The 18,090-nt window shown below is 41.7% G+C and overlaps 1 protein-coding gene across 29 annotated transcripts in view; it reads left to right on the forward strand.

Moving 5' to 3' along the window:
* magi1b (membrane associated guanylate kinase, WW and PDZ domain containing 1b) overlaps nucleotides 1-18,090 on the forward strand; it is a 137,172-nt gene that overhangs the window by 64,828 nt on the left and 54,254 nt on the right. For all 29 annotated transcript variants that reach the window (XM_024802402.2, XM_024802408.2, XM_024802404.2 and 26 more), the window contains exons 3-4: nucleotides 14,752-14,871; nucleotides 16,524-16,766. In XM_024802402.2, coding sequence (XP_024658170.2) covers nucleotides 14,752-14,871; nucleotides 16,524-16,766 — 363 coding nt within the window. The remainder of the gene's footprint in view (nucleotides 1-14,751; nucleotides 14,872-16,523; nucleotides 16,767-18,090) is intronic.

Genomic DNA, 18,090 nt, shown 5'->3' on the forward strand with positions numbered 1-18,090 from the left:
CGACACGCTGCCCCCGTGTGTGTTTGTGTGCGCAAAGTGTCACTTCCTGTTTGTGAATGTACAGTATGTGTGTTTGTGGTGGAAGCTCTTCAGCCCTGTGATGGCTCTGTTAAGGCTGTGTGATCTGTTGACATGTGTGATCACATTGGAAGCCATTGCCTCCAGCAGCAAACTGCCGCCTGTATGTTTGTCTGTCTGCAGCTTCTGGGATGCTACGGTTAGCTTTTGCCTTTCTTTCATCCTTCCTCTTTCTCCCCCCCAACCTTTCTTTTCTTTCTTTTTTTTCTTTTTCTTCGATCTCATGTCTGGATGACCCCCTCCCCATCCCCATCCCTGCTCCCACCCCGCCCCTCTAAATGGATCGTTTTAGAGCCTTTCTTTTCCATTTTCATATTGCTGTAGGTAGTAGCTAGCCCATGGTGCTTTTTTCCTTTATGGGTGGAATAAAAAAGACAAAGGCCGGCTGTGAGTGTGTGCGCAGGGGCATTTTCAGGCAGGTTTCTGCCTGATTTAGCTTCACACTGCACTACTGGCAGTGGATTTTATTAGCTCTCTCCTTTTAACCTGGTCCTCATCTATCTGTATGGGAATCATATGGGGCTGAATGAATTTCTTATAAAGGGAAAGAATGGAGAACATAGCGGGTCAAGAGAAATCCTGCTTTGATCTGATTGTGGTGTGTGTATTTGTATTTTTATGTGTGCGTTGTCTCTTATTTGCATACCTCTTTCAGCCAACCAGAGTGGCGAAAACTACCTCCCCTGACTCAAAGCAGTCAATCGCAAATGAAAAGCAACTATAGGTCTAGAAAACCCCAACAAAAATGGTCCCTTTTAATATTTGTTTGCCCATCATCACCACATAAGGGAGATTGTTTGGGGTGTTGGGGCTGTTTGAAAGCCTGGACAATGGACTGCAACTGCTCCTCTCCTCAAACCTAAAAAAAGTCAAAAAACATAAAGCAAAACAAAAAAACAAAAAAGATGTAATGTAAACAGAAACGTGAGGATTGGAAAATGCTGGAATTTGTGGCTTGTGCTTTTGGTTGGATTAACCCTTTACTGAGACAGATGGCCTTATCCCCCTGCCGTGGTGACAAACCCCAGTCAGCTTGTGACCCCTCCTGCATTTGTGTGTGTGTGTGTGTGTGTGTGTGTGTGTGTGCATTCTTACACCAAAAGGGGAAGAGAAAAAAGAAGGGAAAAAAACACTGGCAGGCTTGCTCTGGCCAAGATGGTGGATGGCTCTGTTTTGGTTTTGGACTATAGCGCCAGTCTGCTACCCCCCCCACGTGTGTGTGTGTGTGTGCTTGTGCATGTGGTTGTGCGCGTCTTGAAAATTATCCATGAAGACATGCCTCAGTATCTTCTTGGAAAATGGACTAGGACTTGGACTAGCCGGCTAGCTTTGACATGAGAGCATGTTTATTGTGGAGACTGAGGGAAATGCTTTTGTAATAGCTTCTGCACAACAGTTGGGTCTAAGACTGTAGCCAGATTTCTGAGGCAGGCCCATAATCCGTGCTGCTTCCTTGTCATTTTCCACCAGCTACATACAGTATTCTTTAAATTGGCACCTATTTAATCAAAGCAGATGCTCTAATAAACCACAGTGAATCAACAAAATGTGGCCCGTTTGAAGGAAAAAAACCCTGAAAACTTGGCTATAGTTACCTTGTGTGTGTGGTGCCCCCCCCCCCCCCCCTTTATTCTTGTCTTGTGTTTAATCTACCAAAAGCAAAATGCGTAAATACTTTCCAAAATAAGCTTTTCTCTTTTATAACGATTATGGAATTTTTGTAATGAGTTTGACTAAAAAATAAATTGTCTGGATGTTGTCACAGTTATAAGAACAAACCATAGGCACTTTGTGTCCCATAGGTTTATGTGTTAGGTGCCTTGTCTAGTTGATTGGAAGAGTTGGAGACTAGTAAAAAGGGCTACATATAAAGCAGGGGTAGGCAACTCCAGGCCTCGAGGGCTGGTGTCCTGCAGGTTTTAGATGTATCCTTGATCCAACACAGCTGATTCAAATGGCTAAATTACCTCCTCAACATGTCTTGTAGTCCTCCAGAGGAATTGTGATGAACTAATCATTTGATTCAAGTGTGTTAACCCAGGGTGAGATCTAAAACCTGCAGGGTACCGGCCCTCAAGGCCTGGAATTGCCCACCCCTGGTAATCAGCCTCATGTGACGTCAAGACAATCATATTTGTCTATGAAGATGTTTTAAAAAGATCCTGGTGTATCGAGTTTTACGGACATGAACTTGCATGACCTCTCTAACCTGCTATTCATTGCTGCTAGAAGATAGCTGGTCAAGAGTTCATTTGCAGCTGCTAGCATCCTATGACTAAAAAATGACCAAAATCTGAAATGTTTGGTGTAGATTTTTAACCAGAATGCCTTTTAGTGTTAACTGTTACCCCCATAAAGATGACATCTGGCAACCTCCCCCAAGTTTTGGCACATAACTATATATCAGGGGTGGGGAACTCCAGGCCTCGAGAGCCGTTGTCGTGAAGGTTTTAGATCTCACCCTGGGCCAACACACCTGAATCAAATGATTAGTTCATTACAGGCCTGTCGAGAACTTCAAGACATGTTGAGAAGGTTATTTAGCCATTTAAGTCAGCTGTGTTGGATCAGGGACACATCTAAAACCTGCAGGACACCGACCGTTGAGGCATGGAGTTCCCCCACCCCTGATATATATCAATAAAGTTGTGGTTTGACTATACTAACTTGTGAAGCAGCCATGAAATAGGACCACTCTGTTGAGAAAAGGGACAAAGGTTACATCTAGCAGGCATCTGATGGGGAAAGAGTTAATATTGGTAGCATGCATTGTATTAATCTCAGTAGCCAGGCACAAACAATGTCTTCTCTTTTACTTGACGCAAACCATAAGCGAATCCTCTTTATCCTTCACATCTGGATTTCGGTATCACTGGTCATTTACATAAGTGCTGTAGCCAAAATGAATTAAGCTGTAATTATACTTCTGCATTGTATGACATCAGCAACATTAGAGCAGAAAAACAGATTTGGGCCTACAGTGGGACCCGGTGTGAGACTTGAGGAGAACCACAGTTCTCCACCATTCAAACCCGAAACAGGAAGAGTTTTGCCCGACCACACAAGCTGCTGTTATAACTGCCAAGCGTACTGCAGACAGAGAAATCACAAATGAGCAGATCAGAGACTGGGTGGAGCCTGTGGTCTTAATCAATGAACTGGAGAAGTGATGGAAGCAGAAAGGAGTGATGGAGGGAATGGAAGCAGAGGGAGTGAACATCACAAGTCCCTGTGGACTATCCACTGAGTCGTGTCATGAAAGTTTTAACCAACTTTTGCAGATAACAGCTTCTGCTCTACCCTAGCTCATACATATAACCTGGAATACATTGTGCCTTGTATTGTGTCTGTGTGTGTGTCTTATCACGTGTAGAAAAACAACATTTTGTCCAAATATGCTGTCAGAGTTTAGGAGTGGCGCCATTGTCTATGTGTCAGTCACAGACCACTTAAAATGCACCGTTTCAAATAACTCCTGTCCTGAGTGACCTGAATGGCAGCACAGAAGCCGAATAAGAACAGCTGGCTCTATTAATAGAACAATTATGATAATGAATCATTGCCAAACACATTTATGATGGCCTACTTTTCACTCACAGCACTGATCACTTCAGTGGTGAAAGTGTTGAAACAAACAATGATTGTTTTAATATGCTGCTTTTATTTCTAAATCCAGAAACCCACTAATCTGTATGTTGTTTCTCTGAACCTCGATGTTTGAATGACATTTGTTTTTTAGGTCACACTGGTCATTCTGTTGATATAGCGTGTCTGTTGATATAGTGTGGGCATACCCTGAAGTGCCCCATTACAAAACTGATAAGTTATTTTCAGCACCAATACAGATTAGTTGGAGTCAATTTGACAGTTTCCAGTAAAAAAAAACAAACAAACCAAAAATACAAAAATCATGCTGTCAGTTTTTAAAATGACTCCATACAAAAAAAATCATTAAATGTATTTTCTCATGCTATCTCTACGTGAAAGAACCCTCTGCATGCTTCCTAAACCGCTCACCTGAACTGCTACAGCCTGCAAATACACTCCTTTGTGCCTGTCTGTGGCACAGTATCCTTTATTGATATATCTGATATCTAAACAATTGCACTGAATAAAGAAAGATGTCTTTATTGTTGTGATTGATCAAAAATTATTTTATTTTGAAAGGGTGCGTGTGTGTAATCAAATACATCATGGTTTTACATAGATGCTGCAAATTTTTTATACAGAAATTGCTGCGGTGTGCACACTATTGCTAATTATAACCATACAGTGTGACATGTGTGCATTAACCCAGTTCATGTTGCTTTTTTAACAATACTGTTGCGTCATCAGCAGTGACAAAATAACTTCTGCTTTCTGGTGTGGCTGTTGCAGATTAGGCAGGTATCGATCACGTGCAAAAACATGTTTAAAAAGTCGGCACGTGTGCGGCAGTAATTTGTCTTGGATGTCGTTGTGAAAGAATTCATAAAGAAATGCCGTTTGGACAGGCTTGACCTATAAGTCTTTTAATTCAAATATCAGGTACACAGTAATTGTGTGGAACAGTTTTTCAAGGTTAGAACTATTATAATCGTGTTATTTGGATATCCTGACCTGGGTCACTGCTTTTTTTTTAAGTTGAACCTTATATTTCCATGGTGACCTTCATCATCACCATCATCTAGAAACGCTCAAACCTTGAGATTTGCACTAAGAACCTTCTTGCTGTAAATCTTTCCCCCTTAAGGACAACATTTGAAGACCCTTCCATACCCTTTATTGCTATATCAGTAAAGACATGATTTAATGATCATTAGAATAGTTTCAGAGTTTTTCCAAGGGTAGCTGCAGAGGCAGAGACCATAGGCCTGAAATATGACTGAAACTGCTTTTGGAAAAAAGCTCAAGGGTTACTCCAAGTTAGCGTCCAAGGGGTTAAGAGTTAAAAGACCAGCTGATAGTAATATCAAAGAAGTATATTTCAGCCTGGTTCTTTTGCCTCTTTTTAAACCATGACAGCTTAAAGATTTAAGCGGGCTGAAGATGCCCTAATGATTTTTGCCAAACTAAAGCTTCAAACTGGATCAAATAAAGATGTCAAGGAGGGCGACTTCCCAGCTCCCAGCTATGATGACAAAGTCATCCGTGGAGTCAAGCCCTGCGTTGTCCTTGTGGAAGGAATTAAATGTAGGTCACCACCAAAATGAAAGGCCTGGCCTCGGCCTGGGGGGATATGTGCCCAGGGTCCTCTGTTGCTCTGGGGGAATGCAAGTGTAGGAAATAAACAGATTTATCACACGTGGCTATTTTTAGAAGCTGTGTGCGTGCCTGTAGAGCCTCCTTCTACTTCTTTTTCATCTGCCTTAATGTCATTATGTTAAGGAAATATGGCTAAGATTACTTTTGTCTTTTACTTTGTCACTGACTATCATCTGACTCAGTTGTTGCCCAGCTACTGTCTACTAGAACATCTCCTATGTTAGGTCTTCTGTCTCCTATATAATTCATCAAGGTTCAAGTCCTCATAGACTTCTGTCCTTCATAGTGTTGTGGAATATGTTTAAGTGAAGAATAATTAAACAGTGTTGTCATGCTCTTGTGTCATTGTACTCTCAAATCTAACTGAGATATCATGCACTGACTTCTCAAATGTTGCTAAACCTAGTGTCCAACCTTGTATCCAGTAAGGTTAGAAAAAAAACTACATAAAATATAATTAAAACAGAATGTAGTGGTTTATAAAAATACCCCAAAGATGACACTTCACATGTACAAGGACACCGAGACATTGGTGAGGTCTGGGGCAGCAGTGACGGATGGATTCAAGGTGGGGTGGGATTATGTTAGGGATAGTCTCTGAGCCCCTTCTTGTTTGCAGTGGTGATGGACAAGTTGACAGATGAGGCCAGGCAGGAGTCTCCATGGACTATGATGCTCACAGATGACACTGTGATCTGTAGTGAGAGGAGAGAGCAGGTGGATGAGAGCCTGGAGACATGGAGACATGGACTAGAGAGAAGAGGAATGAACGTTGGCAGAATACATATAGCTGTGAGTGTGAATGAGAGGGAGATGGGTGGAACAGTGAAGCTGCAACAAGCAGAGGTGGTGAGGGTAGAAGAGTTTAAATACCTGGGGTCAACCATCCAAAGCAATGGACAGTCCACAAGGGGCGTAAAGAAGAGAGTGCAGGTGGGGTGGAGTGGGTGGAGATGAGTGCCAGTGCCAATCTGCGACAGAAGGATGGCAGCAAGAGCGAAAAAGAAGGTTCACATGATGGTCGTGAGACCTGCTATGATGTGTGGTTTGGACAGGATGCCGACCCGGTAGGGGATGGAGGGAGCGGATTAGAAATTAGTACATCAGAGGGACAGCTCAGGTTGAGCAATTTGAAGATAAAGTTAGAGAGGCAAGAGATGGTTCAGACGCGCTCAGAACAGAGTACTGGATACACTAGACAAAGGATGTTGAAGAGGAAACTGGCAGGAAAGAGCAGAGGAAGACTCGTGGATGCGGTGAAGGAGGACATGCAGAGGGCTGGGGTGAGAAAGGATATTAGGGATAGGGTGAGATGGAGACAAATGATCAAAACAGCAGCTATTTGGACATTTTACAGTTGATGACATTATTAAGAAACAGGTCAGTAACAATAATTGGTTAGTGTCTTATAGAAGGTTGAGCTTTTTAGAGGTGAAGGTGTGGAAGTGTTCACCATGCTGTGAAAGACTGCCTCGTCAACAGTTAAGTCTACCATGCATATTCTCGAGGAGGTGGTTAATAATTATTATTAAATATGGCTCTGTCAAAACATATCACCTAGTTTAATAAGTTGGGTTTCCCCCCCCCAAAATAATATTTTTTTCCCAATTAAAACACGAGTGATTTATAAATGATTATAAAACATTAGATTCAGTCTCCACACAGCGTCCCGACTTATTTGGCAACTTGGTTGCTTTGGGGAGACGATCCCTCAAAATAGTCTACCATCAATTAAATATGGATGAGCTGCTTGGATTTCTCTGGCACTAGTGTCAGCTGTGCTTGAAGTTAGTTTGTAAAGATCATTATATCAGTTTTTTGCTTTAGAGCAGGAAATCATAAGGTGTACTGCATGCATGTTTTGTTTGATAAGTAATGAGATTCCATGTAAATTCTTAGGCCGTGTATTTGTGAAAGAGACAGTTATTGTTAGTCATCTTGTGTGAAGTCTTGATTTTTTTTTTCCTTTGGTATGTAATATGTGTCACCATTACACATCAAATTATTTTTCTCCTCGTCGTTGAACCAAAATATGAACCCTGAACACCCCGGTTCAGTTTGGATAATGGGACATTGGCACAAAAGGAGGCAGTCTGATATTGATCTGCTGTAAGCCGAGTGACAGTTTAGACAAAGTGGGCAGGCCAAGGTCACAGTGAGGGTCGTGGCTAGTTGCTGTCATCTATTGATTGTGGTTTGAAAGACGTGCACGTGCAACATTATGCCCTTGATTGCTGATAAACCCGATTCTGCGAAATTCTGATTATTACTAAGGTCACTAAAGTAGTCGTCATTCACTTGTTTTGTAAATACATTAAACTTCAGATGTTCAAGAATTATGAAGGTTTCTTTTACTTTTACTTGCCAACAGAAACATGCATGTGCAATCCAGATCTTTACACGATCAAAATAGCTGATTTAAAAGTGTTATAAACAACTTTTGAACACTGCATCATTCAAGAAAAGGTTCAAGAGCAACTCAAATAAGAAGCCCTGAAATGTTATCTGCTTACCAAGTTAGGAATTTATCACTAAGGTTTTAGCAACTTTAATATAGTGAAACTAGGGGGGGCTTATACAAAACTTCAGCTAGTATCAGTAGTTTTCAGTGCAGCCGTAAGGTGGACAACACTGGAAACCTGACAGCACTTAATTCAATTCAATATTCAATTCAAAGCACTGACAACAAAATTGTCATTGCAAATATCTTCCCAAGTGTTTACAAGGAACGCTGACTAATGTTGAGTGTTGCAATGCTACGAGAAAATGGCAATGGGCTTGTTTTGGAGTCAGGAGCTGGGGGAGTTGCTGCAGGGAGGAACGTGGAGTCTTAGGCTATAGTGGAAGAGGGATGTTAAACATTTCAGGATGATGACTGGGAGGTCACAGAGTTCATGAGCTTATCTGCCTATGAAACCTCTAACTGTAATGCTAGAGGAACATGGAGAAAATGGAAAGAATTACAGGGAGTGTTTCTTGAATGAAGAGCGGAGTGATCTAGTTTCGTCGGTGATGGGCTGTGTAGACCCTGAAGCAGATACTGTTGTAGTGAGTGAATACGTTTTTGATTGTGCCTATTAGAATGTAGTAAAGTTCAAAGTCAGAGGACTTCAATGCTTTTGCTGTAAGAACGTGCAGTCATTTCGGTTAATTTGACACTATCTGAACGTGGCGGCTTCTTCGCTGGATGCACACCCTAAATACATTTCTGGAAGAGTGTGTTACGAACATTTACACATCACTTTCAGCACGGCACATCTGAACACTATCCCATTAAGAGCTTGGCGTGCACAAGATAACAGCTGTGCTCATGTGTCTTGTCGTGATATTCGCAGCTCACTGACAGAAATGATTGATTTAAAGCACAGCAAAATAAAGAAATGACTGCTTTCTAACCTCTCTCACAGTCTCACTTTGTCCAAACTGCCTTCTTTAGAGATGAATCTAATTTTTGTTCAGACGGCAAAGATGAACGTGTTATCAACGCTGGTGCCTAAATGCAACCGAATACAAACGTTGAGGCACACACTGACCTCACCATATACCTTTTGTATGTTGCTTTTGCTCACTCCCTGACAAAAAATCCCCCCGAAAAACAAACTTCCTGGAAGGAACTTCCACACATTACAACAGTTCAGAATAATGACATTCAATCTGAGTTTTGACAAAGCCTTGCTGATACTTGTTTCCAGAAATAGTTCCTCTGGGTTTACAGTGGTCCCTCGTTTATCACGGGTGTTACGTTCTAAAAATAACCCGCAATAGGTGAAATCCGCAAAATAGCTAACTTTATTTTTTACAATTATTATAGATGTTTTAAGGCTGTAAAACCCCTCACTGCACACTTTCTACACTTTTCTCAGACAGGCGTTGACATTTTCACACGTTTCTTGTTTAAATGCTCTCAAAGTTCAAACCAAGTCCAGTATTATAGAATGACACCAAAGATCAAGCCCTGATTTCAGGTCCAGAACGTGGGAACAGAGCAGCTGCGAGAGAATTCAACATTAATGAATCAATGGTACGGAAGTGGAGGAAGCAAGAAGAATGAGTAAAATTTGACTTATCTGACTGTTTGGTTTAACTTAATGCGCCTTATAATCCTTTGACGTCAACACTGTTGCGTTTGTTGTCTTCTGCTAGCAAAGGTTTATGTAAATTTGACAAGCTGGACGGATTCTGTTCTGTACAGGAGACACGGCACGAGATTGATTGACTGAAGATGGTCTACAGTCGATCAGGACGCAGAACACAATGTGCTGTGAAAAAAAACAAAAAAAAAACACAAACACCTGTTCTAGTTTGGGTGCCATGTTGACTATTTGCCTCATCTGAATGCTTTCAGTATATCTTTTCTGTCTCCCTTTTTGCTTCTTGTCTACCTTCTGCTTTTACTTTTCTTAATTATTTGGCCAATAAGTTAAGGGGCATCGAAGCAATATGATCATTGACTTTTCAAAAACATTTTTTTAGCAAAGGTGGCCAGTATCCATTCCACCCCGCACCCAATAAGTACAGATGTGCTGAATTTAAGTTGCTCTCCTCGTAGAGTCTGATCCGATCGCCATAGGTGGTACACGGCTTAGACAGGGCAGCGCCCCCTCTGTAGCTGTTATGATAATGAAGCGGTGTTTATGAGTGTATGTGTGTGCTGCAAAGGAGATCGTTGCATAAAGCTCCATTAGGTGATTACCCTCCACCCACACCCCCGTTATCCGTAGACCATGCCATTTGGTGACACCTCCCTCCCCACTGTCTGTGTGCGGGCACTTACATATGCATGTTTTGGCTGGCAGAGGGGGAACAGCTGCTGATTATGACAAGGACACTGAGTAGGAAGTGTCTGCTTCTCAAACCTGTTTATACTATTACAGGCCAAAAGGTGTGTGTGTGTGTGTGTGTGTGTGTGTGTGTGTGTGTGTGTGTGTGTGTGTGTGTGCGCGTGCGTGTGCGTGCGTGCGTGCGTGCGTGTGCGTGCGCGCGCATGTTTGCCATTCACATATGAGCCAGAAGACTGCTTCTGACTGTGGGTATCTGAGTCAACCTTCTGCTGGGCTCAGCTTGCTGGTTTCTTATCTGTGGGAAGGAACAGACAATCGGATAGTCAGGCGGACAGGAAGGAATAAAGGTCAGGCACAGCTCCATATGTTCACACAAACATGCGCAAAAAGTCTTGATCCTACACAAAGTGGTTTGTTTTACCAGGAGGATATGCAAATGTATTTTTATTTTATTTATTTAATTAAGAAGTTTAATTGTGATCAAGATCTTGCTTGCAAGTGGGCCCCAAGTTAAAACAAAATACTGCATATAACTTAATGGCCACTTTATTAGTTACATCTTGCAAGTACATGTTTGAATCCAGTTTTGCTTTCACAACTGCTTTAATTCTTCATGGCAGAGATTCAACAAGATGCTGGAAATGCTCCTCAGAGATTTTGATCCATATTGATATGACAGCATCACACAGCTGCTGCAGATTTGTCGGCTGCACATCCACGATGTGAATCTCTCGTTCCATCACATCCCAAAGGAGCCCCGTTTGATTGAAATCAGTGACTGTGGAGGCCATTTGAGTGCAGTGAACTCACTGTCATGTTCAAGAAAGCACTTTCCAATGATTTGCGCTCTGTGACATGGTGTGTTATTCTGCTGGAAGCAGCCACCAGAAGATGGGTCAGTTGGTACTAAGGGGCCCGACGTGTGCTAAAAAAAATATCTCCCAACCGATTGCACCAGCAGTATGAACCGGTTGCTTCCGTGTTGTTTATGTCAAATTCTGACCCCAGCAATGTTGCAGGAGAAATCGAGACTCATCAGACGAGTCAACGTTTTCCCATCTTCTCATGTCCCAGCCCATGTGAATATGTAGCTTCGGTTTCCTGCTTTTAGACCATCTGCTTCATTTGATGTTTTGCAAATTCAGAGATGCTATTCTGAATACAAAAAGTGAAACAAGTCATTATTTAAGCCTTCCTGACAGCTCAAAACAATCAGGCCATTCTCCTCTGACGCCAAGAAAGACTTTTCACCCAGGGAATCACTGCTCATTAAATCTTTTCTTTTGTAGACCATTTTCTGTAAATCCTATAGATTGTTGTGTGTATGAAACTCCCAGTAGATCAGCAGTTCCTAAAATGCTCACAAGAGTTTATCTGGCAGCACCAACCACTTAAATCACCTCTATTCCCCCATTCTGACACTCAGTTTCAACTCGGGCAGGTTGCTTTGATTATATCTACACACCCGAATGCACTGCCATTGATTAGATATGTGAATTAAAGAGGAATTGAACAAGTGTAATTAATAAAAGTCGTGTACATATTTCTAAACAACAATCATACACATATTAACAAACAAATATAAGCTCTAGTGAAAGCACTTTCAGGTAATGGAGAAATTAAAAACCTGCAGAGCTTTAAAGCCACACTTTTTAAAAAAACACACATTATGACAGCGACAGTATTTTTGAGGCTGTTGACCTGCTCTGTGTGCAGACATGCACACGGACCCCTGCTCTCACTATGGGCAAGTGTTTTTTCTTATAGTACTGCTTCTTTTACTCCATTTGCAGTAGTAGCAGTGATAGTTGCCCTTGTAGTGAAGTGTCTGTGAGGACAGGTCTAAATACCCTTCAGTCAGATATGCATTATTATATTTTCACCAATCACAGCAGAGAGCCCCTTGCTGAATAAAACTAGTCCCAAGCCTCCGTGCTGACCCTCAAACACAGGCTTATTGGCTTTTTTGCAGTTTCACCTAAAATAAGTGTTAGCTCAGCTGTGCGAGATTAAGGTAGTTGACACACTAATCTAATATAAAATTAAAAACCTTCTACTCGGTCTGTCGAGATTGTGTTTGGAGGTTGAGGTTATGTGTTCGCTTTTGGACCTTTTTATTCTCACTAATTTTATAAATGGATTGCTGATGAATTCTGTTCTTAAAAAGACGTCAATTCCTTCATTTTGTTGTGTACAACCTCTATGATGGCTGTTGTATACACATGTTTTGAAGCTATTGATATTAGGTAAGGTGTTTGGGATTGACTAGTCACAGCCACTGCATACTTCAGAAAAAGAAACTTGACATTGCTTGAAATGTAGTGTTTTGCAGAATTTCCACACAGTTAGTGGTAAGTTCAGTATTCAGGGGAAGTGTGGCAGTATCTTGAAGTGGGATGCAACGTGTTAATGGGTAGTGCTCAGTATCCTGCAGGAATGTAAGTTGAACAGTTTAGGTGAGCAGCTTTATCGATGCTTTCCAAAACTGACCACAGGAAGTACCATTCAGAGGGTCAACCGACTGTGCGTGATGTAAATGCTGGCGTGTCATGCCTTACATCGTGCATGCTTTCTCTAATGGAGCCATAACTATGTGGTCCTATTTTTGACAAGGAAGTTGTGAAGCTAAAGAAGTTGTAACTGGAAAACAAACTTCTTTCTCTCACAAGTTAGCAACTTTCCTGCCCACATTGTATTATTCCTCTCATTAGCAGAAACTCAGGCCCAGGATGCTTGTAGAAGCATAAATGACTTAAATGTTTCTATTCTGTCCTTATAAAAAACAGTTTTTCATTGCTGTGTGTGTCATACAATTGCAGGCTGCAATGCTTTAAGTTTTTTGGAGGGATGTTTTTGATGCAGCGGCAGCATTACAGTGTGACTGTCAGTGTCTTACCATTTTTCCTTGATCATCTTCCTGAAATGCTAATGATGATTTTTTTTTTTTTCTTTCTACATAACACCCACCTACCCAACTCAACTCGTGAATACGCTGAAACCATTAAGCCCCAAGGCAGCCAGCTTTAGATGAACACCCTCCGAGGCTTCGTTGTGTGCACCAGCAGCTGGATTACATTAACTCTTAGCACAGTCGCAGGAGTCTCTATGCTCGGCTCTCAACCTGTCTTTCTTGCTCGTACCATTCCACAGTTTGGTCAATGGAGCTTTTGTGGGGAGGGGATATTGAATTAATTAGGCCTATAGCGATAACAGTGTCTCAACCCTGGGTATAAGCCAAGGCTCTGCTTTTTTTCCTCCCTTTTTTTTTTTTTTTAACACCCCCTTTGAAACACTGGTCACAATTCTTCCTATTTAGTTTTCTAAGAGCAGCACCGTCTAAATGGAGTCGAATCAATGGCCGCTTTTGTATGCGAAGCGAACTGACAGTCGGCTGGACACTCCGGCTTGTCTGAGCACTCTTTACGGTTGACATTCGGCAAAAAGAAATTCTGCCTGGGAACGTGCAAAGAGCGACTGGTATCCGATTGACTTTAAATCAATTTCCTCTTGGTGCGCAAGCGATTAGATGTTTGCGGGCGCTACTTGCGAATTCTGGTAATGCACAAGAAGATTATCCCTGTCTGTGTCCTTCATACAATGGCATATAACCGTGATAGAATAGGCGATATACTGTAATAGATGATTGAGTTGATGCACGTCAAGAATATTTGTATAAGAGATTCATTATCTTCAGACGTGGAAACTCTCTGTGTGCATTGTACGCTTGCTCGAGTTAGGATGTGCGCATCTGTGATTTATCACCAGTGTCACCGAACGTGGCTGCAGTGGGAGCCTCTCCCCGTATTCTCACACATCTATTTTTACCAGCTTATTGCTTAGCAGCCCACTGGAGACAAAATGATTGCAAGATAAGACAGATCGGGAGATGGAAGAAAGGGGTTTCAAGGGAAGAAGGCAAAGCAGGGAAAGCCCTCTGCTGTCACTAAATAGAAGAAAAAGATATTTTGCCATGGGCACTGGATGCTTTTATTTGTGCCAGAATAATTCGATTTTTGGAGTAGGATAAAATCAATTAGGTAGAGAGTGAGATAACGCTAAAGAGAACTTCAGAGCGGCGCGTACAATAGCGTGGAAATCGCATTAGTCAGGCAAACATTGAATGGTTAAATAGAAACACAGCGTTTCATGTGTAAAGCTGTTTACCGCTGGTGCCACACCGGCCAACTGTCTGCAGCCATTAAAGGCAAGTGCTAGAATTTCACAGGCTGCATGCCAATTCAGAAACAGACACACACACTCCCATTCCACCCCGGCACATATGGCAGGCTCTCACTGAGGTGCCACTACAATACTTCACACCCCACCCGAGAAATAACATCATAGCAGACAATTGATAATCATTCTTTTAGGCTCTGCTGTTTGCAACTCGCTCTGCACCAATTGCGATGGAGGCTTCTAATGCATGTGGATATATATGCACAACTTAAACGAGAGGATATAGGAACAGAAAGATTAGCATTATGGGGAGGAAGGTGGAACGAGTGTGTGTGGGAAATCCCAAAGGGTTCACATGGCAGTTCATTTGACATCATAGCACTCAGATTCCCAAGGTGATGAAATGTCACATAATGAAATGGGAAAAAAAGAAGTCGTCTAACTTTACGTTTCTCTCTGTTTTTCTGTCTAGGTACTACCCGTGCCCCACGTGAAGGAGAAGTTCCTGGCGTGGACTACGAATTCCTCTCAGTAGAGCAATTCCTGGAATTGGAGAAAAGTGGGACCCTCTTGGAGATAGGAACATATGATGGTAAATTAGAAAGGTTGCTGTAGTTGTTGGACCTTGCCAACTAAAAAAGAAAAAAAAAACCCCACCGTCCTGCAGACACCTGGACAGGTGAATCTTAGAAGTAGAACCAGCAGATCGAGCCTCCCATCTCTACCAACAACAATATAACACAAACAGGGTTTAAATCACTTTAAAACCTGCTGCTTGTATTGTATTAGAAGACTCGTTTTGTAGTTTGTTGGAGCTTTTGCTATTTTTCTGAATAAGAGACACAGTGTAAAGGTTGAAATTAACTGAATAACATTTAGATACCGTACTGAGCTAACAGTTTCCTGGAAGAGATACAAAGGCACAGGCGTATACTTCTACACAGAACATTTGTTCAACACAGACCCATTTTATAAAATCTCAGACAGCTTTTACTCTTATTCTGAGCGAGTTTTTAAACTTTATTTATTTCCACACAAAGATACGCCCATAATGAAACTTGCAGAGAGCACAAAAGCCTCCGTGTCTTTACTAAGCAGAGGGCACACACAGAGCTCTGCAACATGACAAGTTAACCGTCATGTAGTTTGCTTTTCCCATCATATCTATTACATAATGTTTTGAAATGCCTGTCAAACTCAGACAGGTCTGAAGTGTGTGAGAGTAAAGTCTGAAGCTTGGTTAGGATCTAAAATGTGGTTCGAGACTGCGTATAATAACTGACAACTGAAACTACAGTGTGTAAACATCAGTCCACCTTCTTCAGTCTGTGCATGGTGTAAACCTGGGTGTTTTGCTCTTACAGAAAAGCAGAAACATTATCCTCTTGGATAATTCCATCATGTTTGACTGCAGGTTTTTCGCTGTTATTATATCTTCACCTCTGATAATGTAAAGTTCAAACTATGAATCATCTGTAACTATCGGCTTCTAGAATTTAATTATTTTATCCTTTAGGTCTGTGAGCATGGTTGATTAATTGTACTCAAGCCAATGCAAAATAATTAGACTAGCTCAGTATAGCTTACTTATATTTTGGAGCAAACACCATTCGCTCATTAAGACTGTGGCTTTAGATGCTGGTCTGCAGATGGTACAGTCTCTTTACCTCTGCCTGGTTACTCTTTGGATGAGCATGAGTGATTTTCTGTGTGTTTGAATTTGAATTTTTCAGTTAAACCAAAATGTTGCACTGGCACTGAAGAAATGGAGAGGATTTTTTATGGAGGAAAGCAGGTGCTGTGCATGTGTCAGAGTATCTGTTATCTGATAAACTGGTGTTTAAGGTTGACTTAGAAAATATCAGCCTAATTAAGCTATAGCAGTAAAAAGTGATTTGAGAAATAAAGTAACTGTTTAGTTATAAAACAAAAAAGGGAGGGGGGGGGGTGCTGCTTGTGAAACTTTTTTGAGATTAAACACAAAAAAAGAACAAAAGCAGTTTTGCTTTGGAGATTAGCATTCTCCCACAGACAAACTCAACTTCACAATTTGCATACAAAGACTGTGACTAAACCCCCTTCAACACACACACACACACACACACACACACACACACACACACACACACACACACACACACACACAAAAGGCCCTTCGACCCCTCCTCTTATGCCCTCCCACTACTCTTTTCTGTGTCTTTCTGATCCCCGCCCATCTTCCCTTCTGCCTCCTTCATCACCTAGGTAACTATTATGGGACACCCAAGCCACCAGTGCAGCCCCCCAGTGGGAAAGTGATTAGCAGTAGTGGTAACAGCGGTGATGCCCCACTGCCAGACGGGCTCAGGAGTAGCCTGCCGGGCTCACAGCACTCCACTCCCCGACGCTCCAAGTCCTACAATGACATGCACAATGCTGGATTAGTGCCTGGAGAGCAGCAGCAGGAGGACGACGAGGACCTCCATGACATGAACAGCAGCTTTACAGGTACGTGCGGAGGAAGGAGAGGAAATCGGATGGGCGGAGAGTCTCTTATAAGTTTAGATTGACACTCGAGTAACACTGAGCATTGTATCTCTATGATTTTGTGCATTGAAGAAGCACTCTGCTGTTTGCTTTTAGTGAAGAGTACAACAGCACGTGTATAAATGACCATGTATGGCTCTGTCAGGACGCTGCCATGTTGAAGAAAATAACCCTCTGCTATAACAAATGCATAATAAGAGCCACGGTTTAAACCATCTGCAAAGGTACATTTACTCAAGTCAGATTAGCAAAACATGAGGGAGACTGAAGTGAATAACTCTAAATGAATAACAACTATAGTTGGTTAAAATTTTAAACTGATGAGACGAGAATATCCCATTATTGAGTCATGAAGGGAACACTGACAGAGCACTGTTTTTGCGTGTACACTGAGTACATTAATACTTGATTGCTTGCAGATAACCCTCCTTTACATAAATTGGTGTTAGACTTCAGATAAGTGATCTGACAAAATAAGATCTTTTAAAGCATCTCAAATGATTTCCTGTTCATTTTTATTTCATTTTAACTCCATAAAAATTATTAATCTGAAAAGTGTTTCCTGGAGGAACTGATAATTGATTTCTATCCAATATAGTATTGAATACTATATGAGTGGAGCCAGAAAAGCAAATACTAAATAAAATAATGTGAATACCAAACCAAAGCACAGTTGATTTGCCCGCACTAACGCCTTGGTAGCTGTGTACACAAGCTGTGGCACCACACAGTGCACTCATCTTCTCTGGCCAGCTCAGCACAGATGTGTGTGTCCTTCTCTCAAGTAGGGTGTGAGCTTGGCACCTGAAATCAAAAAGCAAATGGTCACTCAAGATGCGTGTAAGCCATGTTTTGAAGCCAGGTGTTAAGAGCAGCATTTTTGTCTCACATTCATTTGAATACAACTTTGGACAGAAGATAAAAGAATGGACCCAGAAGGCTGGCAGCAGACCCAAAGCTAAATTAAATTTGCCTTCTTTTCACAGAGAAGACCCAAAGTGATACATCACATCTGACACTTATAAATGCTTATCTGCATTTTCAAAGAGATCTTTCCTCTTTCTCACACTTTGCCTGTAACCACCTAGCATCTGTGGTTGTTTTTAACTCCTCCTTGTTTCACGGGACTCACCGCTTCTTCAGCTGATTTGGACACCAAAGCAAACAGACCCTGCAGATCAGCCTGAGAATCACTTTCTTTCACTTTTAATTTTTGGGAGAGGAGAAGCGGGGGAGAAAAATCATTTGAGAGGTGATGGATAAAGTGGGAGGCGAATGGAAGTGG

The sequence above is a fragment of the Maylandia zebra genome, linkage group LG5 (assembly GCF_041146795.1).
Source record: "Maylandia zebra isolate NMK-2024a linkage group LG5, Mzebra_GT3a, whole genome shotgun sequence".
Lineage (NCBI taxonomy): Eukaryota > Metazoa > Chordata > Actinopteri > Cichliformes > Cichlidae > Maylandia > Maylandia zebra.